Below are 26,666 nucleotides of genomic sequence, written 5' to 3' on the forward strand. Positions count from 1 at the left end.
TATTAAATGTAGAGGTTGGTGGGGAGTTGAAGCTTCATGATCTTTGAGGTCCCTTCCAACCCGGGCTGTTCTGTGATTCTGTGAAAACCTTTACGTGGAAGAGTTGAAAGCTTGATATTATTTGAATTTAATGACATATGCCTTTGATGAACATTCAATATTTCTCTTAATCATTCACTAGGTTAACTGCCATCTTTGTCAATGAACATAAGTTTCAAAAAGAGGATGATCAAAATTTTCATCACAGACTTCACTGATATGGAGTCTCAGTTTAAGAGCTGTCATAACTCATGTTTCAGGATGCTGCAAGTGTCTGTTGGCTTTACAGGCTTTAGTTACCTGTCTAGAAAGTATGCAGGTTCAACTGGTAGCCTAAATTCCAGCCTAAATATCATGCCTAACACCACGTAAGTCATCCATGACAACTGCAGAGAGAAATTCTAGTTTTCCTCGCTCCCACTGAGGAATCTTTCCATATTATAGTTTCTGTTTCTCTTCTTGTCCTTGTTGTTTACTTCCTGTCCTCCCAAAACAATAACAGACTGATGGATCCAGCTGTCTGAGCTTAGGTACCTCGTGCCATTTAAGATGTTATGGGATGTCTCAAATAAGGCATATGGATATGACAAGGAACACAAAGGAGATCCTTCTGGGCTGAAGCTGCAAATCTGAAATGTTACTGCAGTACATCCGTCTTTAAGCAACTGAATCAAGTCTGAAGCATCCAAAACAAGTACCCCAAACAGTGCATAGATGTCATACTCTGAAGAGCTTATAGAAAAAGTCAGAATCTGAGAAGAAAAGCCAAAAACCAGCTCAAGCTCCATCACTGTTGAGTGGAAACATGATAGCAGTGGGAAAAAAGACTTCAGACAGAACAACAAAGGTAAACTGAGTCTACACATTACAGTTGTGACAAACCATCTTCAGGCATTTGTTTCCGCATACTTCAATGCAGCCACCTTTGGGAATCTAAGTTGAAATGCTCTCATGACTGAGTACTCAGCTACTCCTACAAGCAGACCTTTATCTGCACGAGAATATTCTGAGCTTCAGTCCACTGTCAGCAAGCACACTGCCAAGGTTCAGATATTCAGTATTGGCTCTGGCTGGTTCCTACTGAATATTCCCAATTACGGGAAAATCAGGGATCCTACGCTGCTTCTACTAGTCAGAATGCTACTTCTGAAATGAATCCCTCAAGCCATGCCCATTAAAATCACCTTTTATAACAAATTAGAGATTAGAAGTCTCTAATCACTCTGACTTAACGATTGGACTCCAATAAAACACAATGGATAAAAGGAAGAGCATTAGCCCCAGTGAACTTCTCACTTGCATGCCAAAGAAGAGAATGTGGGACAGGACAGACAACAGTTTTCCAGCTCTTAGAAGCACTGAACCTGCAGTTGCTCAGCATCACAAGAAGCCACAAGAAGCATCACTGAGTGAAGCCACTTTTCCTCCTGGTTCAGTCATCCCACCTAGGAGGTTATGCAGGCATACAAAGAAACTATTGTGAAGGTGGTGGCAACTGGAGAAAGCAGAAGATCGTTCAAAAGAAATACTGCCACGCCACTGCCCACGATGGCAAGGTAAAATATTTTTTAAATCAACAGTGTGAGAGCCTGGCAATACAAAAAGGTAGGGCTGAAGGAAGCATCAGTCTACGTTCAGTCTATGTTTGTGCTTTCTGCTTCTGTAAGGAACTTATGGGAAGTTTGGAGTAGTTTCTTTTAAGATAACTATGATTGATAGCAGTGAAAAATGGACAGACTGGCAGATCCAAATTATAATACCATTATAATACCTTTCACGATGCTCCTTCTGATTGTTTTTTACTTAAAAAAGGAACTGCATTACAGTTCTACAACTTCTGTATATATCCACAAGATTATCCAAAATTCTTTCTCTCTTCCTTGGCTTTTTTAGTGAGAATTTACAAATCTCATTAACCATGCTGATAGCAGGTAGTGTCGACAAATTAAATTGTTTGGCTAGTTGGAAACTTTGGGAAATTCATAAGACTAAACTTTTCTATGTTTTGGACTAGAAATGCTACTGTAAATGATACTAATCTGGCATTTGTGAGGAGCAAAGGGGAGAGGTAAAAATATGTAAAGAGAATTCATTATAAATATGCATCTGCTGACATTAATAACCCCAACATCCAATTCTGTACACAACCATCATTTTGACACTAAGAAAACCATAACTTCACATACACTTTCAGTCTTGTTTTCTTCCTGTTCCTAGCTTCTGAGCTCAAGTACCACTGTTTCCTTGATATTTCTGCTATTCCATATAGATTTCATGTAAATAAATTTCCTTTGGATTCAGAATCATTTTCCTCTAATAAAACCTCTCCAAAAATGGTCAATTTCTTCCTGATTGTAGGAGCTGAGGTCTGGTGTTCTGGGTGGTTGTTTTTTTCCTATGACCATTTCTCTGACTTTCATTCTTTTCTAGATGTAGATGTTTTGAGGTAAGTCAGAATATCTGTCACATGTAACAGCAGATCATAGAAAATGATCCTAGTGTATGACATTAGGGACTGACTGTTTACACATTTTGATCAGCTGAAAAATTTAAATAAAACATTGTTTTTGGCTGCTCTGGACAATGGAATTGCCATTGCCATTTGCACAGAAAAAAAAAAAAATGATGGCAAAACCTCATAGCCCATCAGCATTCCACTACAAACTCAGTTCTAATGCGTTTTAGTTGAGCTTCAAAGTCGTCTATAGAAACTGATCTCTTCTTTCTCCAACCCTAAATGTGTCACTTGAGAGTTCAGCTCCCAATAGGAGCAGTAATGGACACACAACTAATTTTAGAATATAAAGTGCTCCTCACCATTTTGGAATACATATAATTTAAAATAACTGTAAACCTAAACTTTGCAAAAACAGAAAATTCAAGCACTAACAACAACAACAACAAAAGCATAATTTGTAATTGAAAGAAAATAATATTTAAAAGAAAAAAAAAAAAAAAAACCAACAAAAAAACCTTTTTGTCCTTCCAAAAAGAGACAGAAATTACAAAGTTTTATTTCCCGGGAGAATGATGCCACTTTTTATAAAGAAAATTACAGTCACCACAAATTGCTCTCAACAATTCCAAAGCTTCTTCATTTGACCACTTGAAAATCAAAGTTCTTTAAGATTATAAATATAACTTTTTATAGCTCTGTTATTACGTACTGTGAATGGGGACAGGGGGCCAATCTTGTGGCCGTAGCGCCGAATGGCCTCTCTGATGTGGCTGGGCTGGATGGCATCGCTTTGAGCCTCCATACCACAGGCTGCAGCGCTCTGCAACAGAAAAACACATAAATTGTTACTAAATCAAAAACACACAACAGACCTACAGTGCATAAAGTATGAAAATAAACCTTTATAAGATCGACCAATTTTTTTTTTTTTTTTCCTGAGGATACACATCACTGCTGCCACACAGTACTTCAGAAAAAAAAAGCTATTAACAAATCAAAGAGGACTTTTACATGAACTTTGCTTAAGAGACGCAAAGAACACCATATTTGTCCTCTTAAATCTTTCACCTAGTGCTGCTGTATGTTGCAATTGAAAAGAGCAGCAAACGTTCTAAGTGAAACGAAAGGGTCATATAAGTCACACTGCAATAACCACAGAAACTATTTTTAAAACATTTCAGGCTTTCATTATGATGTCAAGGGGTGGGGAAAATATTGAAAAAGTAGCCCAAGTGGAAAGCAAATTGACACCAAAATCACCAATAAGTGATATTAGACTGAAATTTTGGAGATGAAACACGTGGCATTATGGTGTGAGAGAGACGCAAAAAAATTAAGTATTTAAAGATTGGACATTTTCAAATTTCAAATAATTTCTTTGGAGGACAAAAGAGGAAAAAAAAGACTTTGCTGCTACCTGTCCATTGATTTTACAGAACATCCCCTGAATTCTAAAGGAAAAAGTTACTATTTTCTCCTTTCTGGTCAAAGGAATGGATTGGGATTGTTCAGTCTGGAGAAGAGGAGGCTCAGGGGAGACCTCATCACACTCTACAACTTCATAAGGGCAGGTTGTGGTGAGGTGGGGTTTGGCCTCTTCTCTCAGGCAACAAACAGGACCCGAGGAAATGGCCACAAGTTGTACCAGAGCAGGTTTAGGTTGGACATGAGGAAGAACTTTTTCTCTCAGAGTGGTCAGGCACTGCAATGGCTGCACAGGGAGGTGGTGGAGTCACCGTCCCTGCAGTGTTCAGGAGGTCTGGATGAGGAGCTGAGAGATCTGGTTCAGTGCTGGTGGTAGCAGTGGTGATGGGAGGGCAGTTGGACTGGATGATCTTATAGGTCGTTTCCAACCTTGTGATTCTATGATTCTATGACTGCTTGCCAGACTTATCAGAATGCTGGCTGCTCAGTCATAAATTCATGAGTATTAGTGAATGACAAAAACTTATATTAAACACTGAAACCGAACCTACACTCATACGTGCTTCCCCTACATGTTCGCACTACATATTAATGGTTTCAAACACGGAGGAGATTTTTTACAGAATATTTTATTTCAAGAGTGCCAAGTCTACTGTAGCCTGTGCACATATAAACAGAGTAACTGATGATATGGTGGTGGACTCTTCCCTTGTTGACTGATGTTCATAACGGGAATGTGAAACTCAAATATTTTCTGCTGGCCTGGGCCTTCATGGACTGAGAATAACATTCTTCACCAAGTTTTAACTCGTTTGTTGCAATGCCTCACTTGTATCCAGCACACACCTAATCAACTTGGGTGACTCGTGGGAACATTTCATTAAAACTGTGCACCTTTTAGGACGTAATTATTTTAAAAGGCATTAAGTCAAACACTAGGAATTAACTGAACATAAACTCACAAAACTGGTGAAATATGAGGTATCAAAAATTCAATCTCCAGCTAAATTCCTGTTCCTGGGAGCAATAATGGTAATTGGCCTCAGGCACAAAATATGGATATTCAACTGCAGTATTAAAAAGGAAGAGGAAAAAGCAATCTAAAAGTCTTCAGAAAGGTTTTACAACTCACTGAAAGTTGGACCTATTGGGAGAATCCACAGCCCTGATGAAACTAGAGGGAGAAAAGAAACCTTTTTCTGTCATTATAGAATCACAGAATGGCCTGGGTTGAAAAGGACCACAATGCTCATCTAGTTTCAACCCCCTGCTGTGTGCAGGGTCACCACTCACCAGACCAGGCTGCCCAGAGCCACATCCAGACTTGAAGTTACTGGTAAAATTCTGTGAAAATGAGTATTGATTGCGTAGAAGAATAACACACATGAAAAAATCACGTCCCTGTATTGTTTTGCAGCAAAATGAATACTGCCATCACTTTCCCCATCCCTTCCCTCCCCCCAAAAAAAAGCCTTAAGGGAATAACAGCGTTCTTCCGAACCAGTTTATTTAATCAAATCTATTTCCCTTGTGGTTTTAAGGTACATAGACCTCTCTCACACCGAATATCCAGGATCTACAACAGAAGACAGGAATTGTAATATTTACATTTCATGGACTGAACATGAGACGTCCGTATTTTATGCAAAGTAAACAAATATTTAGCTTGAATGCAACCAACTGGCACAGAAATAAAGGAGGTCAGGCAAAGTTGTTATAGGCAAAGAAGGCAGATGCCTAAGGCTGCTGAGAGCAAGGCAATCACAACAACCTCTTTGCCTACTTTGCTTACACTCTGACCCTCCAAACCAACTCTTGCTGTTTATGTCGGTGAAGGGGGTGTTACTTTGGGTGGTGCTGCAGCTGTAGAGGAGCAGCTCCTCTTGGAAGCAGCATCTGTTGGCATTACTAAGAAGCCTTATCCTAGTTCTGACAGAAATAATGTTAGACTGTATTTTTACCCCTACTCAGTAACACAATTTAAAATTAATGCGAATATTATATTAATAAATATAAATGACACAGTGATATCCTCAAGATATATATATATATTGTCTTTATTTCGTGGTTCCGTACCTTTTTTCTTTTCCTCTGTTTAGATTTGGAAGAGTCCTGCCCAATCCCTCCATTCCCCAGCGCTCCCGCCGGTGTTTTCCCAAGATGCTGCTGCCCTGCAGGTGCTGGTGGGGTGGGCGTAGGGGGTGGTGTGTTTTCAGGAGACTCAAGGCCAGTCTTCACACCTGCAGCCTGCCCTAAGAGATGTGGCTACGAAGACAAGATGTCCAACAGCAGTTATGGAATCAAGTCATAAACTGGTTATGGCCTTCTTAGATCTACTGTTGGAAAAGATGCAATACAGCATTGTTGGCTAATTCTAGTGACTACCATCACACTTGCTTCACAGCAATGCATGCCTTGCATTGCAGAATTACTTGTTGCAGAAGTACTTGTTTCTGCTGCCAAATATGGACATGAACGTTAATCTCTCAGTATGCAGCAGAGAGAGCCTTCAATAGAGAGAGTAGAAATTTCCACTAAAGAAAAGAGAAGTGACATTTAAATAAAAAGACACCGCTAAGAATTTAACATTTGGTGCTACTAATTTAATGCCTTTCTTCTTAAATCCCTAACTCTGTTAATAAACTCCACGGCAGAAGCCCATGCTAATACCAGGTTTCAATAAAACCTATGTAGAATGCAGCTACCAAATAACAATACCTGTATAGAATGCAACTACCAAATACACCTAATACTATATGGACTACAAGAACAAAAGAGATTTATTCACATTCCCCTGCATTATCATCATATAAATATGTGAGAAAGCAACATGTACCTCAGTAGAGTTGTGATACTGTATGAAGGTGGCAGATATGGCATGACTGAACGGGTCACCGGCCTTAGGAGTCATGTCTTGTTTAACCAAAAGGGCCAAGTCCACCAACTGCAGAGGCAAAAACAGCCAATAAATACACTGGTTTACGCATCATGAACCCAACTGTAACAAAGAAGAGATAGGAGGAGTGGGCTGAGGCAAATTATTCTTAGTGTTTCTCAGTAGAAAACAAAATTACTGAGATTTTTTAGCCCAAGGAACCTCTCTTTTCCACTTCTGTAAATATACGGAGTGATTTATCTACCCAAGAGGGCTCGGCTTGGCACGAAGGTGACGTTTTGTTTTCCAGGAAATCCTGCTTTTTAATCCAATTGTGCAATCGGCTTGAATGAGCCTCAGCGTGTTGCCAAAGGTCACATAGCAAAGTGTGTGGTTTCAGTTTGGATTTGAATAAAGCTCGCGCTGGACTCCACTCCCCTCTGTCAGAAAACACTTCTAATTGTGTATTGTCAGGTGGGTGACTGTGGTACAGCATACATCTGCCATAGAGCATGCTGAAGGACAGGTAGGATTCAATCAACCCGCTCGGCCCAATTAGTGTATCCCCAAATCACCAATTCATGCCTGTTAGCTTTGCTCAACCAGGCTGCTCCCTTACCTGTGCCACAGTCTCATAGGCTAAATATGCCAAAATCTCCATTGCAACCGCATTTGGCTTTATCTCCATGCTGCTACAATCCAACCAGTCACGAAACTTGGATGCTTTCTTTGCTGTCAGTTCAAATCATGGGGGAAAAAGGAAACGTTAGTGGCAGGTAGGGCAAAATAATGAGGAATACTGTAGGTAACACAGTGTCAGTGTAATCTGATTGGCCACAGAGGGAATTAAAAATGGAATCAGTGAGGAAAGTTTCATACACAACATTTTGGAAACCCATAAGCAGGAGAAAGGAGAAGAACATTCCAGAGATTTCATAAGAAGGATCTACCTCAGAGGACAGTAGACAGAATAAATCTGATTTGGAATGTATGACGGTAAAAGAAGTAACAGGATTGCATTGCAGCTTTGACAAACGGCAGAAAAAGGCGCTAGAAGAAATCAACCCAAACCTGAGGTTTGGAGCCCAAATGAAAAGGATATAATTGAGTTAACAAAGTGAAGACAAATGATGGACAGAAGAAGGAGTCGGAAGTCCTGTGCTGTTCTGAGCGGGGATTAGGTGCTGACAAGCCAGCCAACGTGATTTGTGGAGGAGTATTTTTTAAATTGTGCATTGGAGGTAAGGACGTAATGTAGATCTGCAAATGATCAACACTGAGACAAGAGCTTCACACTGCTAATGGATGAGATCACTCATGAAAAAGTACAGAGAAAAACACGGAGCAGGGTAACACGAGAGACTTGCTGAGAGGGTAAAAGAGATACTCAAATGGAACCGAAAAAGCATCATGGAAATGCACATAAAAACCAAAAAAAGGATGAGGCAGGCATGGTGATCACAGACAGAAACTAGTCATACAGAGGTCTTAATATGAGCTGTTCGTGAGGACAGGACAGTCACAATGCAGTGAATACCCTGTATTCACCTAAAACAGCTCTCTCAAAGAGGGTCCTCACTGAGGAGTAAAAAGCTAAAGACAAGGCAGGCATCAAACAGAAACAAATGTCGATACAGATGATTTTTTAGGAGGGAATGAGATCCCACAGTGCTCGAGCCTTTGGTGGATCTCTTCTTCTGCCTGCCTTTAAAGCAACACGGAACGATGTGGTGCTGTAATCAGAACATACACTGCCAGAACAGACTTCTTCAATCCAAGATGTGACCTCCTGGGACCTAATATTCATGCATTTATATTACAGTAAAAAGGGTTTACTACTCGAAACAATAAATTTTCATTAATAAATTCAATTTTTAATAAAATAAAATTAGCAAAAATAACCTTTCTGTTCCTTTGGAACAAATGTTCTGCTTGGCCATTACCATGTGCTATCCAGTTGAATTCATATTATGCAACTGAATTTGTTATGAGTCTGTTATGAAGGACTGTAATTCTCTTAGTCTTTAATGACACTAAACTGCAGTGAGAAAGAAGTGTATAGACACGGTCATTTAAAAACACTATTAAAATACCACTGAGGTTTTTTTTTTAATAAATCACAGTCCCCTGGTCAGCAACGTTCCATTTGTTTTTGCAAATTAAGATTTGCATTTGCTCTCTCTCCAGATGACTGTTTGGGGGGGTTTAAAAGTGGCTTTATCACAAACCTTTCGTTTGCTGAAGTCACCCTGATCTGAGGTATCATTCATCTAATGGCTCACAGATGCGTGATGCCAAATCTGAGTTAGGAAAATAAATGCTTACAAAAAGCGTTTTCTGACATTTGCTGACACAGAACAGTATTTCCAGTGTGTCATTTGTTTGTCAAAAATGACTCACCCGTTCTTCGAATTTAAGTGTCCTGCGAGGAAGAACAAGATAAGGTCTCCCATTTAAAGACATCGTTGTGTTCAGTGCACGGTGTCAGATCATGTGCTGTTTTGTCATGATTTTTAAGGGCTGCCTAACCTCGCTTTTTCTGACATTCGACCTTAAACCTTAGTCATCACTTAAGTGCCTCTGTAATGATGTTTTGCTACATGATCAAGCCCATTAATTTACAGCTCGTTATAGTTGCGGCCCACAAGTACTTCTAGTAAGTTGGTTTTCAGTGCTAGTAAAGCCCTAATTCTGTCATCATGTTATTAGTGTTGGAATGGCATATACTGATGAATTTGGCCAACGTTGAATAAATTCCACAGCAGGAGCTTACAGCTTAAAATAGAAAAAGACTCTTTAGTAAGTTCTTTGTGTCACTGCGGATACAGAAATAAAAGCAAAACTTGCTGCTCTTCTCTAATTTTAGATGCATTCCTCGGGACCTGCAACTGTGACGTGTTACTGATGTGCTGCCCCTACCAGCACCACGACAGACCTCAGGCAAGCATGGCTGTTTCAGCCCATTAACTCTTTACAAGTTCTATCTTTGCAGCAGTCCCCAACAGCCCAGTATCTGAGTCTGGTAAACCTTCGCAGAAAATACTCTGCTAATAGCCTGAAACTATGCAAAATTAACCGTTCCCAGGAATAATGAGGACAAAGTATTTTTTTTTTAATTATTTTTTATAGTTTCGTTTTTATACTTGTATTATTGTGGGTAAAACAAAAGTGCTTTCAAGGAGCACGAGGTTCTGCTGTTTTCTCTACAAGATGAAATAATAGTTGAACATCTGATTACAATACAGCCATTATAATACTTACAAAAACTCAACTGCCGACTTTCACAAAATTCTGCGTACTGGACTGAGTCCATCATCCGTGTTTGCCTTTCTGCTCTCTGACAAAAGAGTAGAAGCACATGATGAACCTTATTCCAGTAAGAACTGCATTCCACAACAGAGATTATAACAGCACAGTGCCCCTGCCAAAACCTTCCAGTAACCCCTCCCCAAATTAAACGTGCATCGACCAATTTCAGATGCAGAAATACAATCACTGACTTCTCATTGGCCCCGGGAGTTAAGATTCTCAGAGGAGTGTGTCCACTTTCAGTATAAGATTCTGCTACAGGAGAAGAAAGTAAATGAGAGTTTAAGAAAAGTGGCTTAAAATGTTCACTGCTGGATTTAAGACTGAGATCTGTTTACTTCAGAGTTGATTTTCACAGGGTAAGGATCTGGTCTCTAGAAGAGATCAAACTGTTCAGATATTGGGGGCAGGAAGCGGTAGCTAGATTAAAGAGAACAATTATCCTTCTCAGATGAAGACGGTTGAATATCAAATCTCTTAAACAAGGAAAGTATGCTATTTGTTTTACACATCAAGGAAAAAAAACATAACTATCTTCCAAACATAAAAGAAACCATTAAACCTGGTAAGAGCAGAACTACAGAATACAGAGCGGTGTCAGAAGGCTGACGGCACTGCAGTTAGTCCATGCAGCTCAAGTGAATGCAGAAGGTGAAGTACAGCTGTGTCGGCATTACGAGCAAAAAGACCAAACAAAAAGCACACAGACAGTTTTTTCTCTGAGTCCCTGAGCCCCTCTGCGTCTGATGAACTGAAATTTGCAGAGTCCATTAATCTGGTTTAGCAGAAAATTAAAGGGCTGTTGATGAGAGTATTTGAAGACAGGCAACGCAACCAACATTGGCCTTAACATTTCTAATATCAGAAAAAAATCAGTACTCCAAATGCTGTTTCTTCCTCTGTTCTCTGCCTGGTAGATCACTCTTCCATGACAATCCAACCCATCAATTAGAAGATCTCATTGACAGACACCATGTTCAGTCTAGCTGTGAATGGAACCCATGCCATTCAGGAACACACCCTCTTTCCTTCTTCCTTTTCAACACTACCCAGTCAATCATTTCTGCTGTATTTTGACTCTTCAAGCGGATAGAAAACATTCCCTTTAAGTACTTTTCAATACTTCTATGCATTCTTCTGGCATCTTGACTACATTCTGTGGAGCTGCTTTTTCAGATAAGTAAAACTTCTCAGCCAATCTATTCCAGCAAGACATTAAGTCTAAATTTATTTTGTATTCTGTAAAAATAAACGTCACAAAAACTTCAATCCTCATCTAGCATGATCAGAACAGAGATCTGCTTTGCCTCTGAATTAATTCAGTCATATTTTTCAAGACAGAAAGAACCACCAGGATCATCTAATCTCATCTTCTGCACAGTGCAGGACACTTCTCACATAATATACTAAAATTCAGTTAAAGGAATTCTTGCATAACTTTACTACATAGAATCATAGAAGCATAGAAATTATTCTACATCTTTGAATGGCATCTAATTTTAACTTAAATATTTCACATATTAAGGGATCACATTCAAATAATTTGAAGTGTAACTTTTTTATGCAGTACAGATTACATTCTGCAATCATTTGTGTCTTTGCAGGTCACAAATTACTAGTGGGACACGTTCAGATAACGATGAAATAAATAATGTAAATAAATAATATATTGCTAGGTAATCAAATGGACTAAACTTCTCTACACGTGACACAATTTTCTTACATTTTACACATCAGCGTGCAGGCTCATAGAACTGATGGCTGGGATCCAGCCGACCTCCTTCTGCTCTATAATCCAGTCTAAAACAGGACTCTTGCCTACACAAGATCAAGTCAGCCATGGAAAGTCTTAGAATCACAGAATCACCAAGGTTGGAAAAGACCTCCATCTCATCCAGTCCAACTGCCCACCTACCACCAATATTTCCTCACTAAATCATGTCCTTCAGTACAACATTTGTTTCCCAAATGGGAATGGCAACTCAACCACCTCCCTGGGCAGCCCATTCCAGTGCCTGATCACTCTTATGGAAAAGTTTTTCCTTACGTCCAATCTGAACCTCCCACGGCACCATTTCCTCTAGTCCAACCCCTCTCACATGGGAGAAGAGGCCAACCCCCACATTTAATACTAGACTTTTGTTTAATACTAGCTTCCTGCTCCATTTTCTCAAGATTTCTTTGAAATGGAAGGATCCAAAAAACTGGCTGTTGCGTTCTAGATTTGGCCTCAGTAACATCAGGTAGAAAGGAATGACTACTTCCTCCAGCCTGCCAGGCACATTTCCCCTACTGCTGCTCACTGAGAGCTTTATTTCAGCTACGAGGAGAATATATTGCTGACTGATAGGCAACCTGCTGCTGACCATCTCCCCCCAGGGCTGCTGCACAGCCAGGTGGGACCCACAGGTACTGATGTGCAGGGTTACTCTGTACCAGATTTGGAAATTCACTGAAGTTTCTGTTGGTCCAGGTATCAAGTTTTCAAGATGTGACTGGACTGAAGCTCTGTCAATCAGTGTAGCAGTAATTTACGATCGTTGACAGGTTGGCAGAATGTGCATTTTGTGGTCTTGCCAATGCAGGGGGGAAGACATAGGAAAGTTGAGAAAATGCTATAAACTGTATGCCATGCTTCCTTTTAAATCTACAAAAAACCCACTCGTTCTTTTCCCACAGACTTTATTCTTTCAACTATCATTTCAGACACATTAAATACAAAAAGCTTAAATTTTATAAATATGAAATTCTCCAGATTCTGGAAAGGAGCAGCACTCCAACAGAACCGAAGTCCTCTTTTATCAGTATAAAAGCAAGTCTGCTGAGAGTCATTCCTACACGAAGAAACAGTGAAATCCTATTGCCATGCTGCCTTAAAGCAATCTCAACTTGAAACCTGATTAAAGAAATGACATGAATTATACCGTCCCACCGGTTTATCAAAATGTATTAAATATATATGTATGTATGTAGTTTTCACTCCCTTTACAGTAGTACTAGTCACTCTAAGTAGTTAAGAAGCTGACTTATGTGGTGCACAGCAGAGTGGAAATACTTCACATGCTTTCCTTGGAACATGCTGAAGGATGCAGCAGATAGGACCTGGCACAGTACATCTTTGCTTAGTCTTTCAAAAATGTGTTGCATTATCTCTCTCTTTCAGCATGAAGAATTAAAAAGAAAGACTAAAGAGAGACAGGAAAGAAAAAGTAAAGAGTTCAACGTTGTCAGCTGCCACCCAGGATGAAAAATAATCTTATTCTGATTCCATTTCGGAGCTGTCACACTTGAGATATCAAGGTCTTTGTGCTGGGGGAAAGGCAAGAAGCCAAATGTTAACTTGCTTACCAACTAGTGTTTGAAGGAAATGTGCTGAGTTGCTGCTAAGCTGGAACATTTGAAAATGGTGTGTGGCATGGTTGGACACCCCTGTGTTTGGCATCAATGTTAATGACAAGGATGTTGGCTCCCAAACTGCGTGCATATTCATAGTGTGGCATGATTTCCTGATTTCCATACTAAATACCTCCTCATGGTGCACCTATTGCAAAAGGAGTTAGCTGACTACTCCACAGAAGAAGAAGCTCTCCAGCTGCAACTATGATTGGAGAAATAAAGCAAATTTTGAAGGGCTCAATATTGAAAGGCTTGCAAGAAGTCAGATAGTTTTGCTACTGGGTTCAATTCTACCAGCATTTCATCTGGAGTTGAGCATCTTTTAAAGATTAGACTGAACAATTGATGATGTTTATGAACAATTTATGAACAATTCTCTGAAAAGAAAACAGGCATTGGTTCATACTGTTGGTGGTAGGTGGATGGTTGGACTACATGATCTTAGAGGTCTTTTCCAACCTTAAGGATTCTGTGATACACTGAAAACACATTCTTATTCTCTTGGAATCTTAAAAACTTGAAATTGTCTGAGAATTACCACTATCTGAAGATTTCTGCTACGTAAAGGAAAAAAGTCCTTTTCCAACAATCACTTGAATTGGTTAACAAAGGAAAAAGTGAGCATTTTCAAAGATAAATCTCACTCAGAGTTTTATACAGAAAATAAAAACGCCACTTGGGAAAGATCAATAGCTTTTGTAACACTAAACTTGATTTGGCTATAAACACACGGGATGTTTTTATCATTTTTCCCCACCTCTTATAGAACATACCATACATTCTGCAGTAACCATTAATCTGAACAAACCTGCATTACAAAGAAGGCCTTTGATGTAATACCGTTTATGAAAGCTCACTTGAGTGCAAACTTCCTCGAATCTTCGTTATTAAAAGAAAACATGAGGTCTTTTTCAGATAGACAAAGATGATTTCTGTTTTAATAGAGATGTCCTGCTGTGGATGGTAACAAATACAGATCAAAGGAGGCTTTAAAAAAAATCATATTTTCTGTTTAGGGACAAAAGAAAGAATTCATTTGATGATGGTAGACATCTCCAGCATATTAATTAGTCATCTAAAGTTCTTTTAGTCAAAAAGATAATAAGGTACTTTCAAAGACCAACTTCTTCCTGAAACAGACGTTAGCAATAGGTCAGATGAATCACATCTGTGAATTTCTCAGTAGTTCATTAACTGTGGACATCAGTGATGGAACCCTTATGTTACAGACATGTATGAAACGCTGGATGAACCCCGTGACTGAAGGATAACTTTGCCAGCAGAGCAACACAAAAGCCAAGTCCAAAGAATGACTCAGTAAATTTGGTTCCTGCTCTGCTCTCGAAACCATATAACAAAGGCAGCTTTGTACTCTGGGCGTGTGTCAACTCTTTCCATCTTCTTTAAGTATTTAAAAATGAAAGCTAACAGAGCAGATAAGTAGCAGGAAGGGAGCTGGCAAGACAGTTTAAGATTATGTAAAAATTTCAAGGGAATCCTAAAGAATGAAAGCAAATGGAACCTCGTAGACAATAACAAAATTAATGGAATAATTCCCAGTAGTCACGATCTCATTGCTTGAGGAATAAATAACAGTGACCTCCTTATAGGAACTCACCACCGCTCTAGTATTTCCCTTTGAACATATGCAAAATCTCCACATACTGTATTTATTTGAATCAGCTCCATATCACATCCAAATTCCTTGTCTAAATTTATTACTGTGAGTCTGAAATGTGGAGTTGGAACCTGTAAACGAAACATTTCCAGTTCATGGGATACCTTTGATTTCTGCAGGAAAATATTTTTTTCTGTTACTGTAAGCATCACCATGAATTTTCTAAAAGCATGCATTAAATTTACAGCTATCTTCTACCAGAGCTTTCCAAAAACGGTAAAATATTTTGGGATAAACGATGTTACCACACTTAAAAAGTGATGTGGGATTTATGAATATATGAAAAAGACTGAACTTCCCCCACTTTTCTGATTGGAGACACTGTAACACCTTTCAGTGGTTTCCATCTGGCTGTACATCAAAACCTTTACATACCAGGTTAATATTAGGATACTTTTATGTCTTCTGGAAAGCATTCTTCCAAACACTTCTCCTGACTCTGTACTCATTCATGGATGAGGTTAAGCTCAGCATCTTACAAGAAAGGCATTCAGTCATCAAACTGAGCATCACCACATTGCCCACAAGATGCAAACAGCAAGGCACTCCCTTCTGTATAATGAGATTTACATTTTGTCCCAAATTTACAGTCAGCATCAGTGACAGAATCTGTTTAAAAATAAAACAACATTTGTGGGGGTTCACATGTAAGTAAAAGGAAAAGACTGAGCCAGGACAAAAAATAAGTATTTCTTTTGATTTTAGGAACAGAGATACAGATAGATGGATTAAAAAAAGAGCAGGTAGATAAAAATATTGTTTAAAATGTGTATTTGATATTTAAATTGGATTCTCATGGTTATTATATTATGCATCACCTGAAGAAAATCCATAAGTACCTCTCATCCTGACGATGTTTCCCCACCATTATCAGCAGATTTGGTTTTGGACCTAGTTTAGGCACAGGCACTTGCATCCAGAATAGATGATCAGAGAATCACAGAATCCCAGAATGGCCTGGGTTGCAGAGGCCCACAGTGCTCCTCCAGTTCCAACCCCCTGCTGTGTGCAGGTCGCCAACCAGCAGCCCAGGCTGCCCAGAGCCACATCCAGCCTGGCCTTGAATGCCTGCAGGGATGGGGCATCCACAGCCTCCTTGGGCAACCTGTTCCAGGCCACTAATTTAATAATGAATCTATTTCAATAATTATAAAAATAAGTAGAATTTAGATTTAGCTCATCCATTTTCCATAAAAAATCCAATTGTGGAAACTATTACGATGAATTTGTTTAAGAAGCGCATTCACGACTTTCTATGAGTACATGAAGGTGGGGGTAAGCAGACCCTAAAAATCAGGGTATTTTATTATTGTTTTTATTTATTGGGATATCATTCGTGACAGCGGGAGCAGAATCTGGCCCAGTATGAATGCTTCATTAGTTGAATGTTCATGCCTGCGTGACACTTGTTATTTAATTAACTACACACTGCTTCTCAATTCTTAAAAATAATAGCTCATCGTCTTTTTGTGAGCATTGCCTCTGCTATATAACTGAGAATTAGGATCATAAAACAACTATTTTCCCAAAAGCAGTGTTTGATTCCGCACAAGCTTCTCTTTTTTCCTTGACTTCCTCTTTACTCTTTCTAATGTAAGAAATTAAAGGGAAGATGCTGAAGCTCCAGGGTCTGATAAGACAATTTAGCTTCTGGAAGCAAGTTAATTTGAACCATCAGCTAATTTAGAACAATCTATTTAGTTAGGACCTTACACCAGACCTAATGATAAATGAACCACAAAATTATTAAGCGTTTACATAAAACCAAAGAAACATATGCTGTCATTAATTCAAAACAATCACCATCATCCAAGGTCACTCCAGGAGTTCTCTTAAAATGAACATCACTATTGCTTCCTCCTCCTCCACCAAAAAAAAAACCCATCTCAAAACATATGCTTCTGAATTGAATAAAACTTTCAGTAACACTTAAACCAATGCCTTACAGTTTAGTTTGCACGAGAAGTTGAACTGAAATGTTCTGACCAAGCTTTTACTGGTCATGAATTCTGAAAATTTTGATTTGTTAACAACATTTGCCAGATTTCCTTGGGTTGGTGAAGAGTAGAGGAATATTTTGAGAGTCCTTCAAGGCTGAAATTCAAAATGTAACTTACTGACTTGTGAAAAGATTTGTAAATATATACCAACAGCTTTTAGTGTCTGACCTGTAGAAGCTCTGCACCAGCAAACACACAATGTTTTAAAAGCAATCTTCCAACGAATCGTATTTGAAACAATCTTGGCCATATTGGTGCAAAACAATCCAGCTAACATCTCGATTTGTGCAGCCTTCATGAGTCCATTCTCTTTAACAGAAGAAGAAGGTCCAACACATCCTGGTCTCCTGTCAGTAACACTGCTTGTTCAATCCACCACCATGGACTCTTCATGCGGGTATAGGAATGACAATAGTTAAGACAGGATTTTTGTCTTTAATCTTGAGATTAGGGAATGGGAGCAAAGAGCATCTACTGTGTGTGGATTCATTACCATAAGCTTTACTGACCGTTTATCCCGTTTCCTAAGGAAAACAAAAAACTCCCACCACGTTCCTATTAAAAAGCAATCAGATTTGGTATGCTGGTGACACTTTAAAGAGTACATTATGTGGGAAAACAAAATAAACATTTAACCTGGCAAATGAAAGTGAATTTGGGTTTTGACATACTTGGCAGGAAGGAAGAATTATATTCATGTCAAGCATGCAGAAAAGCTAATATAATATTTAAATATTTGCTTAACTAATATAGAATTTAAGACAACACGTTAGAAGAAACATTTTTTGTGAAACATTTTATACCTTTTCAGTATAGGATACTCTCCAGAAGTAATATGCTCAGCTCAAATTTCAGACATCTGCAGCCTTTGTTGCACATTCCATTCACTTGTCAAGTGGGAAAGTCTTCGTATTCTCCTGACAAGTCACTATTTATATTTTTGAGATAAAGGCAGTTCTTGTACCAATGGTTTCAGCTGATAATGAATCTATGCAGCCTTTCAGAGAAGCAGCCCTTGAGAATCAGAATCTTACAAATATTGATATAATGAGCTAATGTTAACACTATTTCAGCTAGATCCTACAGTACTCTGCTCCCGTTCAATATTTTACACGTGCAATTGATTAAAGCTCCTTTAGTTTACAACGGGACATAATTCATTGACAAAGACACTTAGATCACCCAGAAGGTATCTGAATGCTGCGTGTCAGTGATTGCTGAAATTCTCAACGACGTAATAATTTAGCTTGAAATCATACACTGTGCTGCACAAATGTAGCACCCCAGATCTGCGTTTTACCAAACCCTGATAACACAGAATCACAGAATGGCCTGGGTTGAAAGGGACCTCAAGGATCACGAAGCTCCAACCCCCCACCACAGGCAGGGCCACCAACCTCCACATTTCACAGCAGCCCAGGCTGCCCAGGGCCCCATCCAACCTGCAGGGATGGACGGGGCATCCACAGCCTCTCTGGGCAGCTGTTCCAGCACCTCACCACTCTCACAGCAAACAACTTCCCCCTGACATCCAACCTCAATCAGATAGAGGGATGCTGGGCACTAGCTGCAGCTGCAGGAATATTTAGATGCGCTGTGTAAATATGTGCCTAATGGATGTTCCTTTAGAGCTGTAACTTTCCATTTCTACTAGCTTCAGATATCCACAAAAATCAAAGAACTGATGATGAAGTTGGGTGCACAACTGTCAGAACGAATAAAAGTATTTTAGAACATTTCTTACAAGAAAACATTTCATTTATTTTTTTCTGATTTGGAAAGAGATGAATGATGAGAAAATTCTAATTCTAAATTGCTTACATAACGATACCATAATGATTAGACCCAACATTAATCTTTATTGTAACCGTATGTTTTAGATATGTGTTATTTTAAAGCCACTGAAAGGAATTAATTCAAACTTAATCTGATTTGTAAATTTAATTACGAATCATTAACCCAACTGCTAAGATCTTCAGTTCTTGCAAATCAGCACAGCTCCTTTGAGTCCCATCGTAAGACAGAAAACACTGCTTATTTCACATCAGTAATTAAAAGCGATACAGAGTGCTCAGGCCATAAAACATAAACAAAAAGGGCTACTCTGGGGAATTTGACCTTCAATCTTCCTAATTTGCAGTGCCTGCTATGCAAATGGCTGTGCTGCATTAATAACACCTCTGCACATAGTACTCATTCATTCAGCCAGCCTGTTAGAGACATAAATATAACAAGAGACTGTTCCCTGCTCATTGTTAAAATGGGTCGCAATCACATCTGTACTTCCCAAAAGCATCAGCACAGGCTGGTTCTACGTGCCAACTTCTCAGCTATTAACAAAGGAGAAAAAATAGAGCACATTTTAAAATACAGAAATCTACCTTTTGCATTCTACTTTTATTCTGCAGTTAGCCAAAGGTTTTTAAAGTGTACAAAGTCTTGGAATCTAGAGCTTAGCAAGAGACACCCAGGATCCTACTACTGAGATATCCTCCTCTTCTAAATCAGTTACAAAGAGTTTGAATGCATGGCACTGCTCACACTGATATTCTTATTAGCAGTCACTTACAGATGTGTCAGTTTAACCTCAAAATGAAAAGAACTGAATTTTGGAAATGTCAAAATCCATTCACGTATAAAAGGTTTTCTCTTATGTAGATTTTATTATAGGTTCAGATTGAGTAAAATAAAAGCATTAGGGTTCTTCCTTTGTAAGGAGTGGCATGGTGAACCAAATATCTACAGGAAAAAAAAATGAATAAATGAATGAATGAATAAATAAATTGCAAAGTCCTTTATTACAAAATAATAGAAAAAACTCTTCTTTTCAGAGTCACAGAATCATAGAATCATAAAATCACAAGGTTGGAAAGGACCTACAAGACCATCATCCTGCTTTGGCAGGGGGGTGGGACTCGATGATCCCTGGAGGTCCCTTCCAACCCCTATGATTCTGTGATGATTCTGTGATTAGGTACAAAATATTGCACTTAACAACATAACACAACTGGGATGCAAAGAACAACAACTTCAGTGGTGAGATTTGGAAGTAGAACTTGGAAGGTTGAAGCCTATTCATTATTAAGGTGCTTGTAGTAGAGCAATGCTACCACAATTTGGCATTGATTACTTGACCGTGCTTTTAGAAGCTGCTGTGGATTCTCATGCCATCATATATATTGTGGGAGAAAATTTAATCCCGACTGCTGGTTGCTTGGCTTCTTTAGGGTTCCTGAGTTTTCCTGACACTTTTAGAATCACATCCAGTATTCATCAGAGATGTTGGCATCACGTCATCGTTTCAGTCTCTTTCTTTAAAATACAGTGTATGGTAACAAGGATAGCAGTCACCTTGCTAATGTATTTCTTCAAATACCTGAACTAGCATTTCGACCTCCAACCTTGGGGTACAGCAAGACTTAACTCCCAGTTTAAGAAGGGTGTGATTAGTAGCTGAAGATTTGCTTGAGATTTTCAGATATAAAATTATTAGCTGATGATATGAGCTGACAGCTAATACATCTACAGCAAACAGAAGAAGACAATATTTCCAAGCGGATGTAGAGTACGTGTTCCATTTCCAAGCTGTTTGATATGGTCTTTGCAAGGAGTGAGGACTCGATACCAGATGCTCTATGTTCTACAAGGTTTTTTGCAGATGCCTGCAGCCTGAGAAAATCAACAGCGCTTTGAATAACACTCCTAGTAAAAGCATCCTCTTGTCAGAGTCACTGTATGATATAGGATCTGAATCCCACACAAGTGGATGAACTGATGTTAAATAATACCATCTGACCATGGTAGGAAAAGTTCCTAGTAGGTCTGATAAAGCTGTGGAAATGGCTGTCAGCCCTGGGAAATAAAATCCAGCTCCCTGACGAAGGCTCCCCATCCTTCCTTCATTTGATCAAGTGGAAAACCAAATGTAATGATTGCTTCCTAAGTTCCAGTTGCAAAGTTTCAACAGCACTTAACAGCACTACCTTCGCCCTTCTGCATGCTGCCCAAACAACAGTCTGGAAACAAATGCTCAAGCTAGGAACTCCTTGAGAATAAAACACATACACCTTAAGGTGATTTTGATATTATTAATTTATAACATTTTCTTGTAGCTTTTAATGCAGTTTCTTGTAGAATACCTAAAGTAAATCAGTGTAAGCCTCTAGCGCAGTAGATGTGATACAGATGACAAAGGACTTCGAGCAGCCTGTTGCTACCTGCACACAGAGTGAGCAGAGCTACGACTGAGCCAGAAATCCAACAGGTCAAGTGAGAACATTTTTTCTGTCAAAAATAAACTTGTGGCTCCCCACTTGATACAGATCTGCTGAAGTTACACAAATCAATTTCTAGAATTTACTCTCTATGCAAAATCGGTATATTTTCTAGTGATAATATTGTGGTCTTGCCTCCCCTGAAAATATAAATCTGTTTTTGGATGTACTTTGCCAACCCACAGTGACAGCAAAGTCTGATTTTTGCTATTTTGAAGTCAGCTAAATGTAAACCCCCAGCCTATTCAAAGGGTCAAACGCTGATCTGAATAATATTAGTGAAGATTAAGCTCTGCATCTTAAGCTCCATGAGGACTTTATGTTGAGCAGCTATCTGAAAAACAGAACTGTTAGTTTTCGTGAGCACCCAAATTAAAACAATCTCGTCTGATTCACTTTGTGGAAGTGTCTGATTGTGCAGGTATCTCCATTTCCAATCAAAGACAGTAGAGCAAAACAAAAAGAAAGGAGATAAGATTTAATGTCTGAGGGGCAGAAGATGCAAGCGACTCACACAAATGGCATTTTGCTCTTTCATCGAGTTAACTGCATTAGATTATGTGATGGTTGGACTAGACCATCTTAGAGGTCTTTCCCAACCGGAATGATTCTATGGCTCTGTGATTTCCCCTGCTGCACTGTTAGGAATGCTGTGGGTCTGTTTTTAGTGGATTGGGTGAGTATGCATCTCACTTTACAACATGTAGGCTTAATTACATTACCATTCCAACAGACACTTATGCTTAAATCTCACTGCTTCTGATTCCATCGCCGCTACACGTGTGAAGCTCTCACTGACTGCAATTTTGCACGGCAGCCAGATCATATTCTTATGGAAGAATACAGCAAGCAACATTCTAGATAAAATAAACCACAAGACTGAGACAAAATGAAAGACAGAAAACCCTGTTTCTTGTATACATTAAAAGTCTATTCCAGGAAATACCAAGCAGTTGCAGATTGCATATAGCGCAGAAGTTGGAGCGTGCTATCCCATGCTACCTAGATTTTATGTTTTTTACAAATTTGATATGGTTTATCATTTATGTGTTTTATAAAAGCTCTCTTATATTCCTATGCCACCTGCCACTTTAATTTCCTAAATGGGAAAATTCAGAATAGAACCACAGAATTGTAGAAAAATTTACACTGGAAAAAAAGCTTGGGATCTTTCCAGTGATACCTGCTTCAACTCTCAGCTCCAAACAGGTCCAGTCAGTCCAGGTGACTCAGGACCAGTCAAGCTTGGAAAATCTTCTAATTGAAGATATTCTCCAAGTCTTAAAGTTCCTCAATTTCTCTGATCAGCCAGATTCCATTTTTTTTTTTTCCAATTATTTATCTGTCCAAATTCTAGAAATCAAGATGTATGAAGAGCAGCTGAGGGACTGATGTTATTCAATCCAGAGGAGGCTGAGGAAAGACTACATGTCTCTCTACAACTACCTGACTGGAGGTTGAAGGAAGGAAGGGATGGTGATAGGCCACAAAGAAAAGGCCTCGAGCTGCACCAAGAGTTTAGGTTGGACATTAAGAATAATTTCTTCACGGAATGGGCTGCCCAGAAAAGTGGTGGAGTCCCCATCCCTGAAGGTGCTCAAGATATGTGCAGACATGGCACTTAGGAACAGGGTCTAGTGGTGAACTCAGTAGTGCTCAGTTGATGGTTGGACTCGATGGTCTTAAGGGTCTTTTCCAACCAAAATGATTCTGGGATTCTGCATTTTACCTCTTGTCTTGTCGCCAGCAATAAAATTCCCTGTTAGTTTTTTCTTTTGTCTTCAGGCTGAACAAGCCCTTTTCTATCAGCTTGTTGTTATACGCCGGGTCCTCCAGCCCCCCAAACCTGCTGCTGACCCTCTGCCACACTTCATCAAAGTCCTTCTTGTTCTTGGGAGCACAAAACTGGACACAGACTCCAGATGCAGTCTCACCAGTGCCAAAGAATAGGGAAGCATTATTTCCCTTGACCTGCTGGCTCACCTCTAGCTAGCACAGCCCAGTATGGGGCTAGCCCACAAGCTGTATGTGTGCATGGGGTTACTGCATCCCATATTTGTCTTTGTTGAACTCCATGAGGTTCCTGTCAGCTCATTTCTTTAGTCTGTCAACAAATTCCTTCTGAATGGCAGGCCTGCTTTCCAGAGATTAGATTCAGTATTTACTCAACACACTGTGAATTAATGCTTTTATTTGGCTTATAAGATTCAACAGCTAATCATTTTTGAGTTTCATGCATAATGAGGAAGAAATTATTCCAGACAATGCAATACAATGGGAGGTCGCTACACTTGTTAAGAAATTTCCTACGCTTCTTTTAATTCCTTGCCTGTTAAATTTATATGGAAATCTCTGAAAACTAAAATCACATTCATAGGCATACTTTGTAGTCATCATTAGTTCTTTCAATACTTAAAATGATATCTGTTCTAAAAATCTTCCACAGGGTCGTATCTTAGCAGTAGTCTAAATACCAGGTTGCAAGCATGGTCCTATCAGAATGAACTCTGAAACCACAAATGCTAGTATTTCTAATATACCTCTTCATTAAATAGCAATAAATGCTGTCTTACTGACCCTAATCTTAGGCAACAGATCATGTCTTTCAGAATCCGTAATGATACCTAAACTTTACCGTGAATGCAGGTGGGAAGGGGCCAAGTTTCTTGTTGGTCTAACCAGCTTGGACATTGGTGGCTTGGCAAATGAGAACTGAGAATGACAGAACTTGCCACTTCACAGCTAGGTAATATGCAGTGAAATCCTGTGATTTGTGAGGTTTCAGACTGGAACTTATTCAAGTTGATGATGATACAAAGATAGTGTATTAATTCTTGATTTTTTGCTAAGTGCTTCTCCTTGAAAAGCATTCACAAAATCTGAATTCAGTCAAATATCATAGGCAGTAGAGACCAGAAGCTTGCAAAATGACCTCTTCCGAGGAGAAAATTGTAGTAGGCCTGAATAATCCTGTGATCAGAAGATAATAGGAACACCACCACCACAACTACAAAAGTACAAAAGTGAAGATCAAATGTACCTAAGGAGGGACAGACCAAATCTCCATGTGTCCCAGGCACCAACAGTAGCTTGCCAAGGAGGAAATAATACAACTGCAGGACAACAAGACAAGCTTATTGTGATTCTTTCCCTGAACAGCTGAACCAGAAGATGCTGATCTGTGGCTCAAGCACTGCCTTAACCAAATGCTGCATTTTTATATTCAGTAGCCTTTAACAGATTTTTTTTCCCCATTAAGTTGTGCAATTCAATACATTTGAGCTCGTTTTTGCTATATTCAGCTGGAATGCAGCCTGAGAATGACTTCCAGTGTTCCTCCATCCTGTCTGTATGCTGCAAGTTGTGGATGGAGAGGCTATTACGACACATTGCCTGCCCACCCTGCTAGAAGAGGATAGATGCCAAACTAAAAGAAAAGGATTCTTAGTAATTCTGTAAGAGGTATTAGCAGGACTGACCCATGTGCATGATTAAAAGTAGGTTTCAGATCCTGGCTGGAGGCTGATACTGGGATAAGCATTGTCATTCTTTTGAGATTGAAAATAGACAAAAACAGGGGAAAAAAGGAGATTCTCTCTGCTGTACCTGCCATGTCCAGAAATAGCAGAGGCATATGTCAAGACTCCTATGGATGAAGCAGGACAACATCCTTTCTCTGACACTGTCTTGTGGATGTTCTGACCTATCTCCTAGTCGCAGGATGACCCTCAGAGCCTTCCCTCGTCTGCAGAAGTTGAAGTAGAACACCATTAAAATCCCATAAGCATCCTTCCTCCATCGCCTTCACTTGTGCAAAGAGTTTGTTCCCTTCCATGAAGGCTTTTTGTGATATGAATCCTTAAAGGGAAAGAGACAGGTATCTGGGAGCCCTGACAGCAGCCAGTTGCCCAAGATCCAGGGTGCTCCTTCACCAAGCAGCTTTGCAGGCAGCAGCAGCCAGAGGACAGCCTGTTTGGGAAGCTCTCTGCCCCAAAGATTGGGTCTTGATATGTAGGTTTCAGTCTCTGCCTTCACAACTTTATCAGCAAGATGCAATAACTGGGAATGCCCAAGAAGGTGAGTTGAAAAAGTTGGTTTGAAAACCTCATGTAATTTGCATTCCTGTTTTACTTCCATGGAGTCTTCTTCTGAGTTTTGTGAATCCCATGCAAAGCAGTCTCAAAAACAGACTTAATCAAGTAATTCTTTCTAAGGAACTTTATAAGGATTTTCTCCATCCCTGGAGGTGTTCATGGGCAGAATGGATGGGGCCCTGGGCAGCCTGGGCTGGTATTAAATATGAAGGTTGGTGGCCCTGCATGTGGAAGGAGGGTTGGAGCTTCATGATCCTTGAGGTCCCTTCCAACCCATTCTATAAGGAACACGTATGTATATATAAAATATTTGTCACAAAAAGGCTCAGAGACCTGAAAAAATAATAACTTTTTCCCCCCCAAATCATCAAGAAGCACTTCTGTGCTGCACGGGTGATGCAGTCTTGGGCACTGCTCTGGAGCAGTGTGACCTGATGGACCCAGAGATCCTCCCACCTCCACCTTGCTGCGATTCTGTGAACCTCAGAACTACAAACCACTATCAGCACTGATTTGCTTAAATGCTTTAAAGCCTTACAGCAATTTCAGTCCCCTACCACCAATGGGACCTTTGTCAAACTTCAACATCACTCCTTGCTCCCGTTCTCCCGACTTTACATAAACAGTAACTGTGTTGTAAGCACAACTATATGGTGACGAGAATATATGAGTAACAAACCCGTTAAATACAAGATCACAAATAAACATGGCATTAAAATACACTTAGAGAATGTTTCTTTAGTCTTACATTTGGCTCCTAATCAAATGCTCTGTGGAAACACTGTTTGTATGTATGCGTGTCTACCTTTAATTATAGACATAAATTATATATATATATATATATAAATAAACTTTCTTTCCAAAACTTAAGTTAAAACACGGTCATTTGGGTGTCAAAAATACAAAACACAACAGCCCAGAATCTTCCTGTTCCTATGAGAAAGCAAACAGTGGCAAAAAAAATACCCAAATCACTAAGAGACAGAAGAGCAAATAACACCTTGCCCTCCCAGCACAACTGCCTAAGTTTGCAGTGTGAGCAACGCTCACTAAAATGCTCGAAAACCAACCAAATTTTACCAGGACTGAAGACCCAAACAAATGCTACACTTCACGTA

General features: G+C 39.4%; 1 protein-coding gene across 1 annotated transcript in view; it reads right to left on the minus strand.

Annotated features, from left to right (window-relative positions):
* The window catches only part of SUPT3H (SPT3 homolog, SAGA and STAGA complex component), a 271,837-nt gene that overhangs the window by 52,650 nt on the left and 192,521 nt on the right, over positions 1-26,666 (minus strand). The window contains exons 7-11 of the mRNA XM_031604944.2: positions 10,059-10,134; positions 7,417-7,529; positions 6,759-6,866; positions 5,999-6,187; positions 3,207-3,317 (exon numbers count right to left, since the gene is read on the minus strand). Coding sequence (XP_031460804.1) covers positions 3,207-3,317; positions 5,999-6,187; positions 6,759-6,866; positions 7,417-7,529; positions 10,059-10,134 — 597 coding nt within the window. The remainder of the gene's footprint in view (positions 1-3,206; positions 3,318-5,998; positions 6,188-6,758; positions 6,867-7,416; positions 7,530-10,058; positions 10,135-26,666) is intronic.

This window comes from Phasianus colchicus, chromosome 2, assembly GCF_987193195.1.
Source record: "Phasianus colchicus chromosome 2, bPhaCol1.hap1.1, whole genome shotgun sequence".
NCBI lineage: Eukaryota > Metazoa > Chordata > Aves > Galliformes > Phasianidae > Phasianus > Phasianus colchicus.